This window comes from Electrophorus electricus, chromosome 3, assembly GCF_013358815.1.
Source record: "Electrophorus electricus isolate fEleEle1 chromosome 3, fEleEle1.pri, whole genome shotgun sequence".
NCBI lineage: Eukaryota > Metazoa > Chordata > Actinopteri > Gymnotiformes > Gymnotidae > Electrophorus > Electrophorus electricus.
The window spans coordinates 31,380,563-31,396,572 of NC_049537.1; the positions used below are offsets into that span (position 1 = coordinate 31,380,563).

The 16,010-nt window shown below is 43.2% G+C and overlaps 3 protein-coding genes and 1 long non-coding RNA gene across 7 annotated transcripts in view; 1 reads left to right on the forward strand and 3 right to left on the reverse strand.

The window, feature by feature from the left end:
* c3h1orf112 (chromosome 3 C1orf112 homolog) overlaps positions 1 to 4,885 on the reverse strand; it is a 14,584-nt gene extending 9,699 nt beyond the window's left edge. For 3 of the 4 annotated variants that reach the window (XM_027022452.2, XM_027022453.2, XM_027022451.2), the window contains exons 1-11: positions 4,760 to 4,876; positions 4,472 to 4,584; positions 4,306 to 4,345; positions 4,088 to 4,173; positions 3,910 to 4,014; positions 3,237 to 3,377; positions 2,789 to 2,951; positions 2,539 to 2,623; positions 1,952 to 2,090; positions 953 to 1,042; positions 799 to 863 (exon numbers count right to left, since the gene is read on the reverse strand). In XM_027022452.2, coding sequence (XP_026878253.2) covers positions 799 to 863; positions 953 to 1,042; positions 1,952 to 2,090; positions 2,539 to 2,623; positions 2,789 to 2,951; positions 3,237 to 3,377; positions 3,910 to 4,014; positions 4,088 to 4,173; positions 4,306 to 4,345; positions 4,472 to 4,561 — 1,004 coding nt within the window. In that variant the 5' untranslated portion in view covers positions 4,562 to 4,584; positions 4,760 to 4,876. Of the gene's footprint in view, positions 1 to 798; positions 864 to 952; positions 1,043 to 1,951; positions 2,091 to 2,538; positions 2,624 to 2,788; positions 2,952 to 3,236; positions 3,378 to 3,909; positions 4,015 to 4,087; positions 4,174 to 4,305; positions 4,346 to 4,471; positions 4,585 to 4,759 lie in introns of all 4 variants that reach the window. The other variant, XM_035524484.1, reaches the window with a different exon arrangement.
* Positions 4,886 to 6,749: 1,864 nt separating this feature from the next.
* Positions 6,750 to 8,366, reverse strand: LOC113585142. Its single transcript, XR_003411476.2, has 2 exons — positions 8,174 to 8,366; positions 6,750 to 7,494 (listed from the first exon to the last, which is right to left on the reverse strand). It is a non-coding gene; the product is annotated as an uncharacterized LOC113585142 (long non-coding RNA).
* A 185-nt stretch (positions 8,367 to 8,551) lies between these two features.
* On the reverse strand, positions 8,552 to 9,533 carry si:dkey-51e6.1 (uncharacterized protein LOC558617 homolog). The gene is made up of 3 exons (XM_027022469.2): positions 9,375 to 9,533; positions 8,989 to 9,113; positions 8,552 to 8,789 (listed from the first exon to the last, which is right to left on the reverse strand). Exons 1-3 carry the CDS (start codon positions 9,514 to 9,516, stop codon positions 8,709 to 8,711), a joined length of 348 nt encoding a protein of 115 aa, XP_026878270.1. The 5' UTR covers positions 9,517 to 9,533; the 3' UTR covers positions 8,552 to 8,708.
* Positions 9,534 to 12,929: 3,396 nt separating this feature from the next.
* The window catches only part of sele (selectin E), a 4,421-nt gene continuing 1,340 nt past the window's right edge, over positions 12,930 to 16,010 (forward strand). The window contains exons 1-8 of the mRNA XM_027022468.2: positions 12,930 to 13,021; positions 13,180 to 13,246; positions 13,573 to 13,959; positions 14,121 to 14,228; positions 14,453 to 14,644; positions 14,754 to 14,939; positions 15,277 to 15,456; positions 15,705 to 15,890. Coding sequence (XP_026878269.1) covers positions 13,019 to 13,021; positions 13,180 to 13,246; positions 13,573 to 13,959; positions 14,121 to 14,228; positions 14,453 to 14,644; positions 14,754 to 14,939; positions 15,277 to 15,456; positions 15,705 to 15,890 — 1,309 coding nt within the window. The 5' untranslated portion in view covers positions 12,930 to 13,018. The remainder of the gene's footprint in view (positions 13,022 to 13,179; positions 13,247 to 13,572; positions 13,960 to 14,120; positions 14,229 to 14,452; positions 14,645 to 14,753; positions 14,940 to 15,276; positions 15,457 to 15,704; positions 15,891 to 16,010) is intronic.

Genomic DNA, 16,010 nt, shown 5'->3' on the forward strand with positions numbered 1-16,010 from the left:
AACCTTCTGACACTGGGAGCATGGAGCTCACGTGAAGCAGACCCTGGTGTGGTCTGCTGTAGGTGTGGAAGCCATCTACTCTCGGTGCTGCATGTGGGATGGATAAACCAATGTGACTTCTTTAACTTGAATGTGTAACTTCCCTTTTCAAGTTTCGTGATGGCAAGGAATGGACTGTAGGGTATTTCATGTAGGCTGGGTTCAGACTCAAGCATTCGGGACAAATGTGAAAATGCTCTTAGACATTTACATTTACAGCATTTAGCAGATGCTGTTATCCAGAGTGACCTACAAATGTGCTTTGTCATTTCCTCATAGAATATATCCTAGCCAGTACAGTAGGTTACAGTCCAAGATACCAATGAACTAGAATACTGTAGAATACAGGGATCAATGCTGATCACTAGAAGTACAAAATACATATAAACTCTATAACAGACAACAATCAGTGTAATAAACAAGTACTAGAGTTTGTTAGACAACATCAGTGCAATAAACAATACCCTACAATAAGTACTGGAGTTTTAGTTAGGCAACATAGGAGCAGGGTCAGTGGTCTTTTAAATACTCCACAGACAGATGGGTCTTCAGATATTCAAATGAATGTTCTAGATTATGATAAACATAATAAAATCATGACATTTATATAAAAATAATTTTGGTCAAAATAATGCAGGTGTTCATGTCCCATTAAGAGCAAGTGTTTCTAATGTGCATTTCATGTTTACAATGTGTAGCAATCCAACCGCAGCATAGAGTACTACTGTATGATGCAGCATTAACCCTTTCAGGGTTTACCTGAGGACCTGAAGGTAAAGCTGATAGAAATGACCACAGGACTGGGACAGGAATGGTTTAAACTCCTGCCAAAGAACAAAGCAACGACATCACTAGTACAATAATGGCAAGTTCCTCAAACCTGGTGAAATTGTGTGTGTGTGTCTGCAGGTACCTTTATGTAGTGCACTAGTGTGTTGGTGAAAAACCTACACATCTTGGTGGTCTTCTGAAAAAGCCTGTATTCTGGGCAGTGCACAATTTCCTTTGTGGGAGTTGAAAGAGAAAAAAATTACGTGTTACTGTGTGTAAAAGGACAGAAAATGGTCACACAGTGTGTGTGTACTTTCACACATGCAGGAGAGGACAGGAGACGGAATTGGAAAAAGGCCAGTGTGAGTACAGGACATCAGTCCAACCAATCAGCTGCATCTGTTTAACCTGTTGGTCTCAGTTTTCTAACAGCTGATCAGCCCCTACCAGGTGTGTTTCTATCAGGTGAGCCTCTGATGTCACTCCAGGCTCATACAACCCTCTTACACACAGTAGGCCATAAAACGTCACACACACTCACACACACACACACACACAAATACCTTCAGTATATAATACTTGACCCACAGAATTAAAAGATTTTACACAATACTTGAAAATTCCAAACTGGTTAATATCCCCATGATCTCAATTACAGTCCTTAGTGCTTATAGCACAACTAGTTTAAAGGTGCAATAAGTAATTTTTAATTAGCAAACAATATTTATGATTGCTATTTTTACATATTTCTATAAAGTGCAGAGAAGAATCATAATAGCTTTGAAGTCTTCAAACAAAACTACAGTTTATGCTCCCTAGAGTGGGTCCCTCACATGGAAGCAGCCATGTTTAAAATAGAATCTCTCTTCATACATAATCTCCAATACATCCAGACCACTAGGTGTCAGTATAATGGTTGCTTCATAATGTGAAGAAAAATCATTGGAAAAATGACTTAGTGTTCCTTTAATATCCAGTAAGCTCTCTGACAAGCTAATAAGCGACAGGCAGGATGAGACCTAACTAGTACTAGCTTATGTGTTAGTGGTTTTAGCTAAACAACCCTTTACAGTTTTGTGTCTGTGGTTTAGTAATGGCAAGTCAAAGCCTGGCGGAACTTTGGCCTCTGAGCGTGCTGTACCTGCCCGCCTGATGGTTGAACCTGCTCTGCCAACTCCACAGAGCTACACACTGATGCCAGCAGGTCCTCGCACAAAGAGGAAGCGATGTCAGTGTGCCGTAAGCGCTCCTCCACCAGAGACTGGTACTTCACGCTCTGTCTGCAGGCAAACATTGCACGGAGTGATAAGCCTCTTCTCCACTGTAGGGTTCTGAGTATGTACATTAACCACACCAGACGTACTTCCACATGAACATAATACATGAACATGGTATGCAGTGCTTACAAACATACTCAGCACAGATGGCTAACTATCCCTAACCCCGAACCATATTCAGGCAAACAGATGCGTTTGGGTCAGGTGGCTTAATGACACAGTGATCCGCTTACTTGTTCTACACAAGAGAGAGTAAGCTTCTTGTAGTTTTCTTTCTTGTCGCCAGCATTCAGCACTTGAATATCATTGTGCAGTTTTGCACACATAAAATATCAAGTTGGCATATACACTCTGTATGAATTAGCCCTACGGCAGAGGTCTGGCAGTATGACATTTAATGCAGTACATGTTCCAAACTAAACTGAAGTACAAAGACTTGAGTTTTACTCACTTGATTATGAATTTCCATGTGTTGGCATGGAGGGCAATGTCCAGGCTGGATATGACTGAGCACATGTCCAGGAGACTGTGAATCACTGCACGTTAAAACAAAAACATCACTGTTGGCCACTGGGGAATACGCTGAACTCCTAAATATCACATTTCACCACACGTATTAATACTTAAGTCGACTTCTTAAAAGTGGAACACTCCAAAGTCACAAATGGCTCTCTCCTGAGTTCTCGTCTCATCAGACACACCCGTGACGATATGGGCGACCTCCTCTTCTGAGGCACTGCTCTCCAGGCTGCACTGCTCCAGCACCTCCATGAGGAGCTTCTGCAGGGAATATGCCTTTTTGAACAGAGTCTGCAGCAGGTCTCCCACAAGTGACAGTTTCCCACTGTACACCACCTCGCTCTCCTGCACACAGCATCATACCTTACCATGATTTAAAAATAACGCCATCGCTCCAGATCTCATCAAACAGCTGTCATTAAGACAGCGTTGAGAACATTACCTACAGATCGCTAAAGACAGATAAGCTGACATAGATTCAATAACAATTCTATTTAGACAGGTGATTATTTCATTATTTGCATTCATGAAAATCTAAATATTATACATTTATGAGATTCATATATTTGGGGCATGCTCATAACGATGAGTGCATAATGAGCAGTGCGGTACAAGTCGAGTGTGTCCTACTTTACAGTGCTGGAAGGTGTCCTTCAGGACATGGAGAACAGAAGGGGGCAAGGAGCGAATGGTGTCAAGGGAGACGTGCTCCTCACAGGAGCACACATGACGCACGCACGCAGAGAGAATCTCCAAAGTCTGCACCATCATCTAGACCAGCACAGCAGAAATAAACTTTAACAGCTCAATCTGGCACCATCTTCCCAAATGCAAAGGCAGAGTCGTGTGTGTGTGTGTGTGATGCTCTTTTAATATGTCCACATCTTATGTGATCGTCATCCACCTTGAGTTCTGCAGTGAATTCTAAAGATACTAAAATTGTCACACCATATACCACCATATACCATATTACTGCTGTTCACCATGAATTAATGCTAATGCCATTGTTTGATCCATATGAGACAGGTTCAATATGTCCAATAGGAATGTGCTGATTGCAACATATCTAGACAGTACAAACCATATAATATGGCATTTAGCTGACACCAAAGTGACTTACAATTATGACTGAACACAACTTGAGTAATTGAGGGTCTTGCTCAGGGACCCAACAGTGGCAACTTGGCAGTGGTGGGATGTTAACTGGAAACCTTCTGATAACTAGTCAAACACTTTAACCACTGAGCTACCACTAATACCCCACAATACTTGTAAATCGGGGGTTAAGGGATTAATACTGCACCTGCAGAATATTTCTGAGGAAGGCTCGCAGCTCTGTGTTCTGACTAGCCAGGCCTCCAATCAGCTTGCTGATCTCTTCCAAAAGGCTGGTAAACGTCACCACCACCTGTTGCCATGGGTGAGGGATAATCATGACATGTCTACGGCATGCTTTAGGCAGGTCTTCACACAGCTCATACCTTTGGTAGGACTCTGGAGAAACATTCTTCCACTTTGGACAGAGGGAGATGAGGAAGAAACATATCTACGATAATTCGCAAAACGTCTGTGAACAAAAACCAACAACGACCATTATACAGTTTAACATTCAAAATATTCGACCACAAAGCCACACAAACGAATAACTGGTGTATTTTATCACAATGACACAATATGAGCGATTAAAGACAAAACGTACTGAGGTTCTCCTCCCGGCTCTCAGTGTTCACGTACATGGCGTGTAAAGTGTTAAGGAGTCCAGACTGCACATTACTTTAACCCAAATCGTGAATACTCAAATGTTAGTCAAAATCATTATAATTTAAGTAAAATAACAACAGCGTTTCCACTGTGATTCAGGATATGACTAATTTCGGCAGGACCACGCCAAGTTCTTGTTGACATGTCTCCGGACTCCACCGGACAACCTCCTCCAGCAGGGCCGCCTGAGACATTTCAAGAGCGCCGTGACTAACCCCTGAATTTAGTCAGAGGGAGAGTGGTTCAGAAAAAGCGACAACGACCTTCAAACATTACAAACCTCACAGAGCTAACGGAGTTAAGATAGCTAGGTTAGCTGGGTTAGCTAGGCTAGCTAGCTAGGACTCACAATCGCTAATGTCTAGCCAATTGGCGAAAACTATTACATTTACCAGTCAGCTACATCAAGAGTGAAACATGTCAAAAAGTTACTTTTTGGACAGACGCTGAAGTAACGTATATTAAAGTGTGGCTAAAACCGGATCAGTTTTGAATTTGCCTCCTATGTTCCAAATACGGACGATTCCATTTGTCTGTTGTGAGGGGGTCTATATAACTAAAACTTATCGAAAGCTATTAAAAGTCTCCCTTATATGTAGCATGGCATAGTGTAAAATATATAAATGAAAGGTCGATTTAATTTTATTACAATCGTGTGCTGCGACATGACATCTATTAATACGTTTCACTGGGGGGTAAATGGTATAGCTCAAAACTTGGCGCGTCCACCCCCCCTCACCCCCGCGCACATACGTCATTAGCGCGCGTGGGTGAGACTCCTACAGCAGGACCTGAGCACGTGTCTGTCTGCCCGGCCAGCTGTCCTGCACGTATAGGTTGATATAGTTTCTTATTGTACTTGTCGTTGACTGATATGAAAGCTCGTACGTGTTTTGTACACCTAGTCATCAGCAGTCATCCCTGTATTTCTACAGTATTCTAGTTCATTGGTATCTTGGACTCTGACCTGCTGTACTGTACTAGGATGTGTTCTGTGAGTAAATAACAAAGCACTTTCGTAAGTCACTTGTCTGTCCTCCCCACCCGTGGATGTCCTTTATAGGAGTGAATCTCCCCAGTAAAATACTGGATTCATGCAACTGTGCTCCCTCCTTCACACACCCGTGCTTTACACATTTAAAAACATGTTTAGCCCTCATAGAATTTTAGAAGCTATATGAATCTATAGAAATAATTTTGAGAATATAAATGTAACTTCCTTTAACATTTTTTGTTTTTAATTTTGTAAAATTAGCCAGGATGGCTGCATCTTTGCCTGAAATAGCCCTACTGCAGTTCAATGTAATCTGGAGGGACATAGCAACATCAAGAAAACAATGTAACCATAATGTAACACTCAATCATCATTGGATTTTGCAGGATACTAACAGATCACACCAGTTCCGTGTTATGCAGAGATCATTAAGCTTCTTTTGAACAGAGGTCTGGAAGCCGGCTGTTTTCCCGTAGGTGAAAGCCTAGGTTGGCTGGGTGCCAGTGCAGATATGTAAACTGTGGCTTCCTCCTGCATTCTGGAATGAGTCTTCAAAGCTTCCTGTGACTATCATTGGGCTTAACGGAATAGTCACTGCCTTGGCCATATTAAAAAGACTTTCTTGAAGAATAGGGAGTTGCTAAAAATTAGTCTCATCTACAGGAAATACCTGATTATCTAAAAAATTGCATATTAATTCTGCACACTGAAACATCAATCAGTCCTTCACTTTCAGATTTCAGTGTAACGGAGATCTCCTAATACTTGTAGAAAAGTTTTCTGTTGAAGTTTTGCAGGGTGTTGTCTTAACTGCATGAGTAATCCAGAATTGAGCACTGACCGTGTTTCAAACCTGTCTGAAACTCTAATCTGTTGCAATTTTGGTCTTTAGTGTATAATTTACTGAACACACATTCATTTCTGAACTTTTTTTAAATGGTGTTTTAATAACAGGGGAAAGAAGATAAATTGCCTACAGGAAAGCTGATATCACCCATAGGAACTGAGTTCTATTGTTCCCAGAAGTCTCAAATCATGGAAAAAATGTGAGAGGAAGAAAAACTCCATTAAATGTCTCCATATCTGATTAAAAGTGCCATAGCGATGCCAGTTTCAGAACTGCAGTTTGGAAGATTAACAGACTACTGACACTGAGCAAATGCCTATTAACAAAATCTTGCACATAAAACATTACAATGGATTCACCTTTTAGTGAAAGTGTTATAGTGATTGTTAATAAACACAACCACAGACAGATGTTATAGTCAAAAGCATATCACCTGACACACAGTACTAGTACTGACAAATGTTTGTTCAAGTTTAAGATACAACAAACCAACCATGCCACAGTTCTTCTAATTACAGCCCTGAAACAGACAGACACATTCTTTAAAGGAGACAGGATATATTTCTCAGAGCACTTAATCCACACTTACACTGAACTGCTGGATATCCGGTAGGGATTTCATCACGCATTGTTAAAATGTCAAAAGAGGTCAAACATGGTCAAAACCGAAATAGCACTTAGACAGAGGACCCCTGTAAAATTTACAGTAAACTATTACAGTAAGAAACTAGGAGTATTTATTCTTAAACAATATTATAATGTATAGTCTTTAATGTATAGAATATATTGCACAAAGTATAGTTCATACTGTCTATAATGTATATTGTATATTAGATTATCATTATATTTTATGTGTAGTCTATCATTTACAGATTAGAAATGTAGTTTACAATGTATAGATTATAATGCATAGTTCATAATGTAGATTATATAAAATACAGATTATAATATATAGTGTAGAATTTATATTTTATGATGTATAGATTTTAATGAATAGATTATGATGTCTAGTCTGTAATGATTTTGTCTGTTTAGGAAAAGCCCTTATATTAAATTTGTCAGTTAGCAAAGGCCATGTCCAATGCTGTAGTACGCTGTGGTCCCATCTCAATGCAGCCCAGCGCTATAACATACAGCCGGTTATCTTCGCTGAACTGCTGGCTGTCCAAGTGGTGCTGACAAAACAATGTGGGGTTTATAGATAATCGGAACACATGTAAGGACAAGCCTGGCCTTTGAGGGTGGGATGGTGTCCATCCTAGCAGGGAGAGCGCTGCTCTCCTTTCCTGTAACATAAGACACAGTCTTATCACAGACCTAGTTCATCCAGGATAGATTCCTAGGAATACCTTTCTCCACCTCAGGAACATTTCAAGGATTAGGAACATACTCTCCTCACATGATGCAGAAAAGCTAGTCCATGCATTTACCACTTCCAGATTGGACTACTGTAATGTCTTACTATCTGGCTGTACCATTAAGTGCCTAAACAAGCTCCAGCTAATTTAAAACGCAGCAGCCAGAGTTCTTACTAGAAGTGGAAAGTTTGATCACATCACTCCTATCTTAGCTACTTTACATTGGCTCCCAGTATAATTTCGTGTAGATTATAGAGCACTGAATGGTCTTGCCCCACAGTATCTTAGAGAACTCCTGGTGCATTATGACTCACCACGTCTGATTAGATCAAAAGGTGCAGCTTTTATCTAGTACCAAGAATAAGAAAATCTACTTCAGGGGGCAGAGCCTTTTCCTATAAAACTCCCACACTGTGGAATAACCTTCCTGTAAATGTTCAAGACTCACACACAGTCTTAGTATTTAAGGCTAGGTGAAAACCTCTCTGTACTCTGTAACCTCTCGGGCATTTTATTAACTACTTCCCATCTTAGGTAAAGGTGTAGATCTGGAGGTCCGTGGGCACTGAGAGTTCTGGTAAACTGGGATGTGATGGTTTCACTTCACCTCTCTTTTGTCCCTGGAGTTTGCAGCGGAGTGCTGATGTTCCAGGGTGCCCTCATGCCTGCGGTTCCATACTGTTACTATTGTGGTGTCCACTGTCAGCCAGGGGAGGACGGCCCCCCGTTGAGTCTTGGTTCCTCTCAAGCTTTCTTCCTCATGCTCTAAGGAGTTTTTCTTTACCACTGTCACCCTTGGCTTGCTCACTGGGGGCTTGGACTTGGACATTTGTAAACCTGCTTTGTGACAATATCTGTTGTAAAAAGCACTATATAAATACATTTGACTTGACACATCACACACTCCCTCCATATGGAGCCTCACATGGTTAAAATTAGAGGTCATTTTATAAAAACTGAATAGAGACCCACAATAATACATACATACAAGTGAAAAGCACTGATAATTTATTGGAGTAATAATTTAGTTTATCATAATTTTGTAAGATAAGGCACATATCTTCCAGTGAAACTCAAACATTAGGTATGAAGTTAGGGAAATCTAATGTAATGAGGGCATTTTCACACAAATGCCTTTTCTCTTATTCCATAGTGATCTCATAGTCTTTGAAAACAGCTTTTAGCTTTTCCACTGTCACGGCATGGTCAGCCTTTCCATAACCCTAAAAACACACAAGAACATGTTTTTCTTTGTTTGTGGGAAAGCCTTCTACATTAAGTTGTGGAACTGTAGACTCACACCATGCACTGACCTAATGGCTAGACGTCTGCTTATGAGATTTTCAGTGAATTAAGAACAGCATTGTTCAGGTTATTCTCTGTTACATACACTGTAACGTTGAAAAGTAAATCTTTAGCTACCGTCGATTCTCCAAACACTCGCAGTTTCTTCTCTTTACTGTTGTGCTCCATTTTACCGCCTCCCAGACATGTACACTCCAGACCCAGACTCTCCACAGCAGGGCTGACTTTCTCAAAAATCTGATCTGAAATGGGAGAAATGGTTCATGATTAACCACCCCAGACAGCTCCAGAGTCAGGGGGGAGTCCCGGGGGATTACAGCGTACCCGCAAAATCACTATTACCCCGTAAAAAGGGTGTTTCATATACAAGCGGGTAACCAGCATAAACGTCATCTAGCAGATCGTGATCCTGATCAAACAGCTGAAGTCGCAGATATGATTAGGCAGCAGCCCTGCCCTGTCCGGCGCGTGCGGCAGCCGCCTCCTCGGCACGGGCAACTTACTGTGGTACTTGGCACTCCGCGTGCCCCGGACTACGTCTTTGTGGTCTGTGCCACCTTTAACCTTCACCCTCACTAAAATGTACTTGAACTCCCCATCGGGATCAACCGCGACGTCGGAGATTTTATTCAGACTGTCGGTCATCTTCCTCTCCAGGCGCGCTGTGGCTATTTCGGTCCGCGCTCCTCCTACTTAAAGCAGCAGGCCTGGATTACACTAGAGAGCCATTAAACATATAATACAGTTTGTAGCATAAGGAATTAGATGTATAGTATAGGAGTTAGATATTACAATTATGGAAACACTGCTTAATATTGCAGTTGCACAGGGGGACATTAGTTGGTAGTATAAACCATGTGAGTGGTGAGATACTGGGGCCCAGATCTTAGAGTGTTTGCTTTTCCTTGTGCTTCTGGTATTAGTGAAATAATCACTGTTGTAGATAATTGATAAGAGGGGTACAGAGTCAAAGTGAGTAGATGCAGATAGTTTTTCAATGATGATTTTCCAGTAAGGGTAATGGTTTTCTGAATAGTGTTCTTGGAGATGGTTAGTGCTGTAAGTGGTGCTATGGAGGTTTTCTTTGTCTGTCCACTGATGTGCCTGTTGTGTCTCCAAGCAGACACAGTGCTGTTGATGAGGGCAGACGGATAGTCAGAGAGTGTGAAAAACATCGTTAGCTTCTTACCATAAATGTTTGATGGGTGTGCACTGCCATATGGCACATGTATAGCTATCTATGGTGTTATGGCACGTGTATAGCTATCTATGGTGTTATGGCACGTGTATAGCTATCTATGGTGTTATGGCACGTGTATAGCTATCTATGGTGTTTTGGCACGTGTATAGCTATCTATGGTGTTATGGCACGTGTATAGCTATCTATGGTGTTTTGGCACGTGTATAGCTATCTGTGGTGTTATGGCACGTGTATAGCTATCTATGGTGTTTTGGCACGTGTATAGCTATCGATGGTGTTATGGCACTTGTATAGCTATCGATGGTGTTATGGCACGTGTATAGCTATCGATGGTGTTATGGCACGTGTATAGTTATCGATGGTGTTTTGGCACGTGTATAGCTATCTATGGTGTTTTGGCACGTGTATAGCTATCTATGGTGTTATGGCACGTGTATAGCTATCTATGGTGTTATGGCACGTGTATAGCTATCTATGGTGTTATGGCACGTGTATAGCTATCTATGGTGTTATGGCACATGTATAGCTATCTATGGTGTTATGGCACGTGTATAGCTATCTATGGTGTTATGGCACAAGTATAGCTATCGATGTTGTTTTGGCACATGTATAGCTATCGATGATGTTTTGGCACGTGTATAGCTATCGATGGTGTTATGGCACGTGTATAGCTATCAATGGTGTTTTGTGAGTGTTGAAATGCTTTCTTTGACACTTAAAATAAGCTAACAGGCTTGGTAATAGGCTGTAACATATTGCAACCAGCACTGGCTTTTCTTTAATATTCCAGAAGAGAAAAACATCATATTGTGGTGAAGACAGTATGCAATAAATTCAATTTAATATCTCTATCTAAAGTGAAGATTTTAAAACATATTTGCAGTGTTTGTAGACCCTGTTTTATTTTTATATATCTTTTTTTACTGTATCAAAATACAATAATGTTTAACCTAATTTTGCCCTTAAAAAGTTCATAAAGTGGAATGTAAAATTGCCAAGAGTACAAAGTCAGTTTAACAGATACTAGAACCAGCAGACTAATGTACGATAACTAAGTAGGCTGCTACAGGACACTCCTGTGTTCCTCACTGCGGTCACCACCATTACCCGAACTTCAGTTATAGCATCCTGTTCACTGCAGCACACAATACACACGCAGGAGAAGGTTTCCTCTGTTAGAGTGAAACAGATTTTAAAAACAATATAATGACACTGCAGGGGCTTTGGGGGGCTAACGCAATATCAGTCAGCACATGGGGGCTATAGCAGGGGTTGGGCTCTTATACGAGGCGTGGGGGCTATAGGAGGGGTTGGGCTCTTATACGGGGCGTGGGGGCTATAGGAGGGGTTGGGCTCTTATACGGGGCATGGGGTCTATAGCTGGGGTTGGGCTCTTATATGAGACGTGGGGTCTATAGGAGGGGTTGAGCTCTTATACGGGGCATGGGGGCTATAGCAGGGGTTGGGCTCTTATACGGGGCGTGGGGTCTATAGGAGGGGTTGAGCTCTTATACGGGGCGTGGGGGCTATAGCAGGGGTTGGGCTCTTATACGGGGCGTGGGGGCTATAGGAGGGGTTGGGCTCTTATACGGGGCGTGGGGGCTATAGAAGGGACTGGGCTCTTATACGGGGCATGGGGGCTATAGGAAGGGTTGGGCTCTTATACGGGGCATGGGGGCTATAGCAGGGGTTGGGCTGTTATACGGGGCGTGGAGGCTATAGAAGGGACTGGGCTCTTATACGGGGCATGGGGGCTATAGGAGGGACTGGGCTCTTATACGGGGCGTGGGGGCTATAGGAGGGGTTGGGCTCTTATACGGGGCGTGGGGTCTATAGGAGGGGTTGGGCTCTTATATGGGGTGTGAGGTCTATAGGAGGGGTTGGGCTCTTATACGGGGCGTGGGGGCTATAGGAGGGACTGGGCTCTTATACGGGGCGTGGGGGCTATAGGAAAGGTTGGGCTCTTATACGGGGCATGGGGTCTATAGGAGGGGTTGGGCTCTTATACGGGGCGTGGGGGCTATAGGAAAGGTTGGGCTCTTATACGGGGTGTGGGGGCTATAGGAGGGACTGGGCTCTTATACGGGGCGTGGGGGCTATAGGAAGGGCTGGGCTGTTATACGGGGCGTAGGGTCTATAGGAGGGGTTGGGCTCTTATACGGGGCATGGGGTCTATAGGAGACGTTGGGCTCTTATACGGGGCGTGGGGTCTATAGGAGAGGTTGGGCTCTTATACGGGGCGTGGGGTCTATAGGAGGGGTTGGGCTCTTATACGGGGCGTGGGGTCTATAGGAGGGGTTGGGCTCTTATACGGGGCGTGGGGTCTACACTGAGGTTAATGACAGTGCGTCATATCCCAGTCTTGCTAAATTTCTTCATAGGGACCTCCACAATGTACCTGAAAAAATTAGAATTCAGAGGTGTATCATTTTTTTAAGTTCTGTGGAAATTTGTTTTCTGAGCTATTGTTTTCATAGAGTATTAATTAATTAATTGATTGATTGATTGATTGATTTATTCATTAATTATTAATAACAATAATAAATGGAACAAAAAATCTGTTGGTAAATTATTAAATAAGACCAATACATTCCATTTACAAAATATGTATTGTATAGATAGAAGAGAAGAACATGTTGGGCATGCAGATCGCATGAGAAAAAGGAAAGTTTCCTGGTGTTAATGACCCCTCTTCCTTCCTCACCGACCCCACAGGACAGCGCAGGAATGAAAGGATTGGCGTCTGGGGAGGGTAATTCCAGGGGAAGGATTTCCATAGCTCTCGATTTCAGCGTCATCTCAGATTCTGGGAAAAGTGGTCAGATGCCGGACTGTAGATTGAGTATATAAAAACAGTGTCCAACAGCCCTGGACGCAGAACATCACACATCTCTGATAACAGACACAGAGCACAGCTAAAGGCTTACTCCCAGACAGTCACTTACAATGGTGAGCACAAGGAATCCAGTTGGGGTGACATTATCCATTTTGCTAGTTATTTGCAATATTTGTGTCTTATGGACTGGTAATATGTTAGTATTTGAATGTCAATAGCTGATCTTTTAAAAGCCTTGAAAGTGTTTTACAGGACTCTTTTTTTTTTACAGGACTTTGCCAGGACAAAAAGCTTGAAGACCCCATGGGGTTTTTTCTCCCACATCTTTTTCTTTTCAAGTAAGAAAAATGTTTTACTGAATGCTGAAATCTAATCTGAAAATTCCCAGGATGTGTATTACAAATGATGATGTTCTGTGTAGTGTAATCTGAATATTCCCAGCATGTGTAGTTGAAATGATGTTCTGTGTAGTGTAATCTGAATATTCCCAGCATGTGTATTACAAATGATGGTGTTCTATGTAGTCTAACCTGAATATTCCCAGCATGTGTATTATAAATAATGGTGTTCGGTGTAGTCTAATCTGAATATTCCCAGCATGTGTATTAGAAAGCCTTGGTGTTCTGGAGCCTTGGTGAGCCCTTGTCTTTGATTCCTACCACAGTGCTGTCTCAGTGGAAGCTAACACAGGGCTGGTCCTACCATTACTCCAACTACGGGATGAGCTGGAACCAGGCTGAGGCTTGGTGCAAGCAATACTACACAAACATGGTGGCCATCCAGAACCATGAGGAGATCGCGCACCTCAACAACATCCTTCCCAAGGTGCATGGACACTACTGGATTGGCATCCGCAAGACCAATGGCACCTGGACCTGGGTGGGGACCAACAAGCCACTGACGGCGACTGCTGAGAACTGGGCAGAGAGAGAGCCCAATAACGTAGGCCAAGAGCAGGACTGTGTGGAGATCTACATCAAGAGAGACAAGGATGCAGGCAAGTGGAATGATGAAGCCTGTGCCAAGATAAAGACTGCTCTGTGCTACACAGGTAGGTGCTCAAAATGCTACAGCAATGTCACTTAGTCTCTGTGGTATTATACCATATCCCAGCATATTCTTCAGTCTATGATCTGTGCATTGATTGTGTATAACAAGAAGGCAGTGGCCAATGGAGAGCGAGTGGCACTGACCGGTTTCTCTGTCCTTTAGCGTCCTGTCAGGACGACTCCTGCGGCCCGCACGGTGAATGTGTGGAGACCATCAACAATCACAGCTGCAAATGTTTTGAAGGATTCTTCGGCGAAAAGTGTGAGCACGGTAAGCATCCTCAGCCGGAGCAGTGTCAGGAGATCTCCGCGTTTAGCCAACGCTTTTGACCAAAGCCACCTCTGTTAGCCACCTACGCTGACACTTTTATTTAGCAGCACGTGGCCGAGAGCTTTGTTCCAACATGTTTCTTCTCGCCTGTGATGTCGTGGGCAGGTTCTGTGAACGCTGATCTCCTACCACCAATCACCAATGTGTTTATTTCTCCTCTGCAGTTCTCCAGTGCAAGGCGGAGGAGATCTCTGTTCCTCAGAGTGGCAGCGTCAACTGCTTCCACCCTAATGGACAGTTTGCGTACGACTCTCAATGCCGGTACTCCTGCAGTGAGGGGTACCAGATAGCTGGCTCACCGACAACACAGTGCAAAGCTTCCAAGACCTGGTCTAATCCAGCGCCCACTTGTGAAGGTGAGCACCTTTAATTCTGCCATAGTCCAAACCAAACAAAAACAGACCATGTCCTGCTTTGCTTCGATTCACCCACACACTGTTTTGCTACTTGCCCCTGCTGAGGCAGTTGTCCAGTGTTCTGAGCTGACTGCCCCGGCCCAGGGTACCATGAGGTGTGAGAATCCACTGGGACACTTCAGTTACCAGTCCTCCTGTGGGTTCACCTGCGAGGAAGGGTACACGCTAAGGGGCTCCAGAGAGCTGGTGTGCAGTGCCACTGGGCACTGGAACAACTCAGTGCCCACCTGTGAAGGTAAGGGGAGGTCACGAGTGGATACCTTGAAAGTCCACTGTACACTGTACACTGTGCACTTTATACTGTGCACTTTACACTGTACACTTTGCACTGTGCACTTTACATTGACAAGGTGTTGACCCTGATACTTCCTGTGCTGCTATCTAAATCTTTAACATCTAAAGCACGTAGTAAACTTGTTCTAAAAAATGCTCTGTACAAATCCATTTTATTATTAATATATTATTATAGGCAGTTTCATTTTTAATAAAACGTGCTATTTGCAAGGCAGAGCTGGGTCTGTCTAAGGTGCCTTTCATGAACTTAACCATGTGTCTCTGATTCTACATCACAGCTGTTGGATGTCCAGCTCTGGAGGAGCCTGTGAACGGGACCATGAGCTGCAGTGGGGATGGTGTCAGCTTTGGGAACGCCTGCAGCTTCAGCTGCAATGAAGGCTTCCGCCTTCAGGGGGCGCCAGAGATCACCTGCACCAAGTCTGCTCAGTGGAGCCAGGCAATGCCGTACTGTGAAGGTAACTCTTTTGCCAGCGTGTTCTTATGTGCTAAGAAAGGTCATAACACGTGTAGTAAATGTGAAGAGTGGAATCAGGGGTGTTTGATCTGAGAAGTCACCATATTGAACTTGACTTCAGCTTTCCAGCATGTTGCACAACCCTGAAATGAGGAAATCAGTGCAAATCGAATTTAGAATCACAGTGAACAAACAGAATCGTTTTCAAGCTCCAAACAGTCACTGACACAAATGTTTATTTATGCACAGCTATCAGATGCAGCGTGCCAGAGAAACGATCTCACATGAGCTCAGAGTGCAGCAGGAGTGCCAGTGACCTCACAGTCAACTCAACTTGCCACTTCAACTGTGATACAGGCTTTGACCTCCAGGGGGCAGTAAGCACAAAGTGCACAGAGACAGGAGAGTGGAGCACAGAAGTCCCTAGCTGCACAGGTACTGGGAGGGACTTCATTCTGTCATTCATACGCTCCAAAAATAAACTTTGGCAATGATTCACAGGACCAGAAAAACATGACAGTTGGTAAGAAAAATTCTCAGACTTTCCACTTCCTC

What these genes read in the sequence shown, in the direction of transcription:
- si:dkey-51e6.1 (XM_027022469.2), bottom strand. Translation starts at nt 9,516, where the DNA reads ATGACCGACAGTCTGAATAAAATCTCCGACGTCGCGGTTGATCCCGAT. An exon ending in GCGGAGTGCCAAGTACCACA is followed by an intron (nt 9,114 to 9,374) that starts GTAAGTTGCCCG and finishes CTCCCATTTCAG; the next exon opens with ATCAGATTTTTGAGAAAGTC. An exon ending in GAGTGTTTGGAGAATCGACG is followed by an intron (nt 8,790 to 8,988) that starts GTAGCTAAAGAT and finishes GTGTGTTTTTAG; the next exon opens with GGTTATGGAAAGGCTGACCA.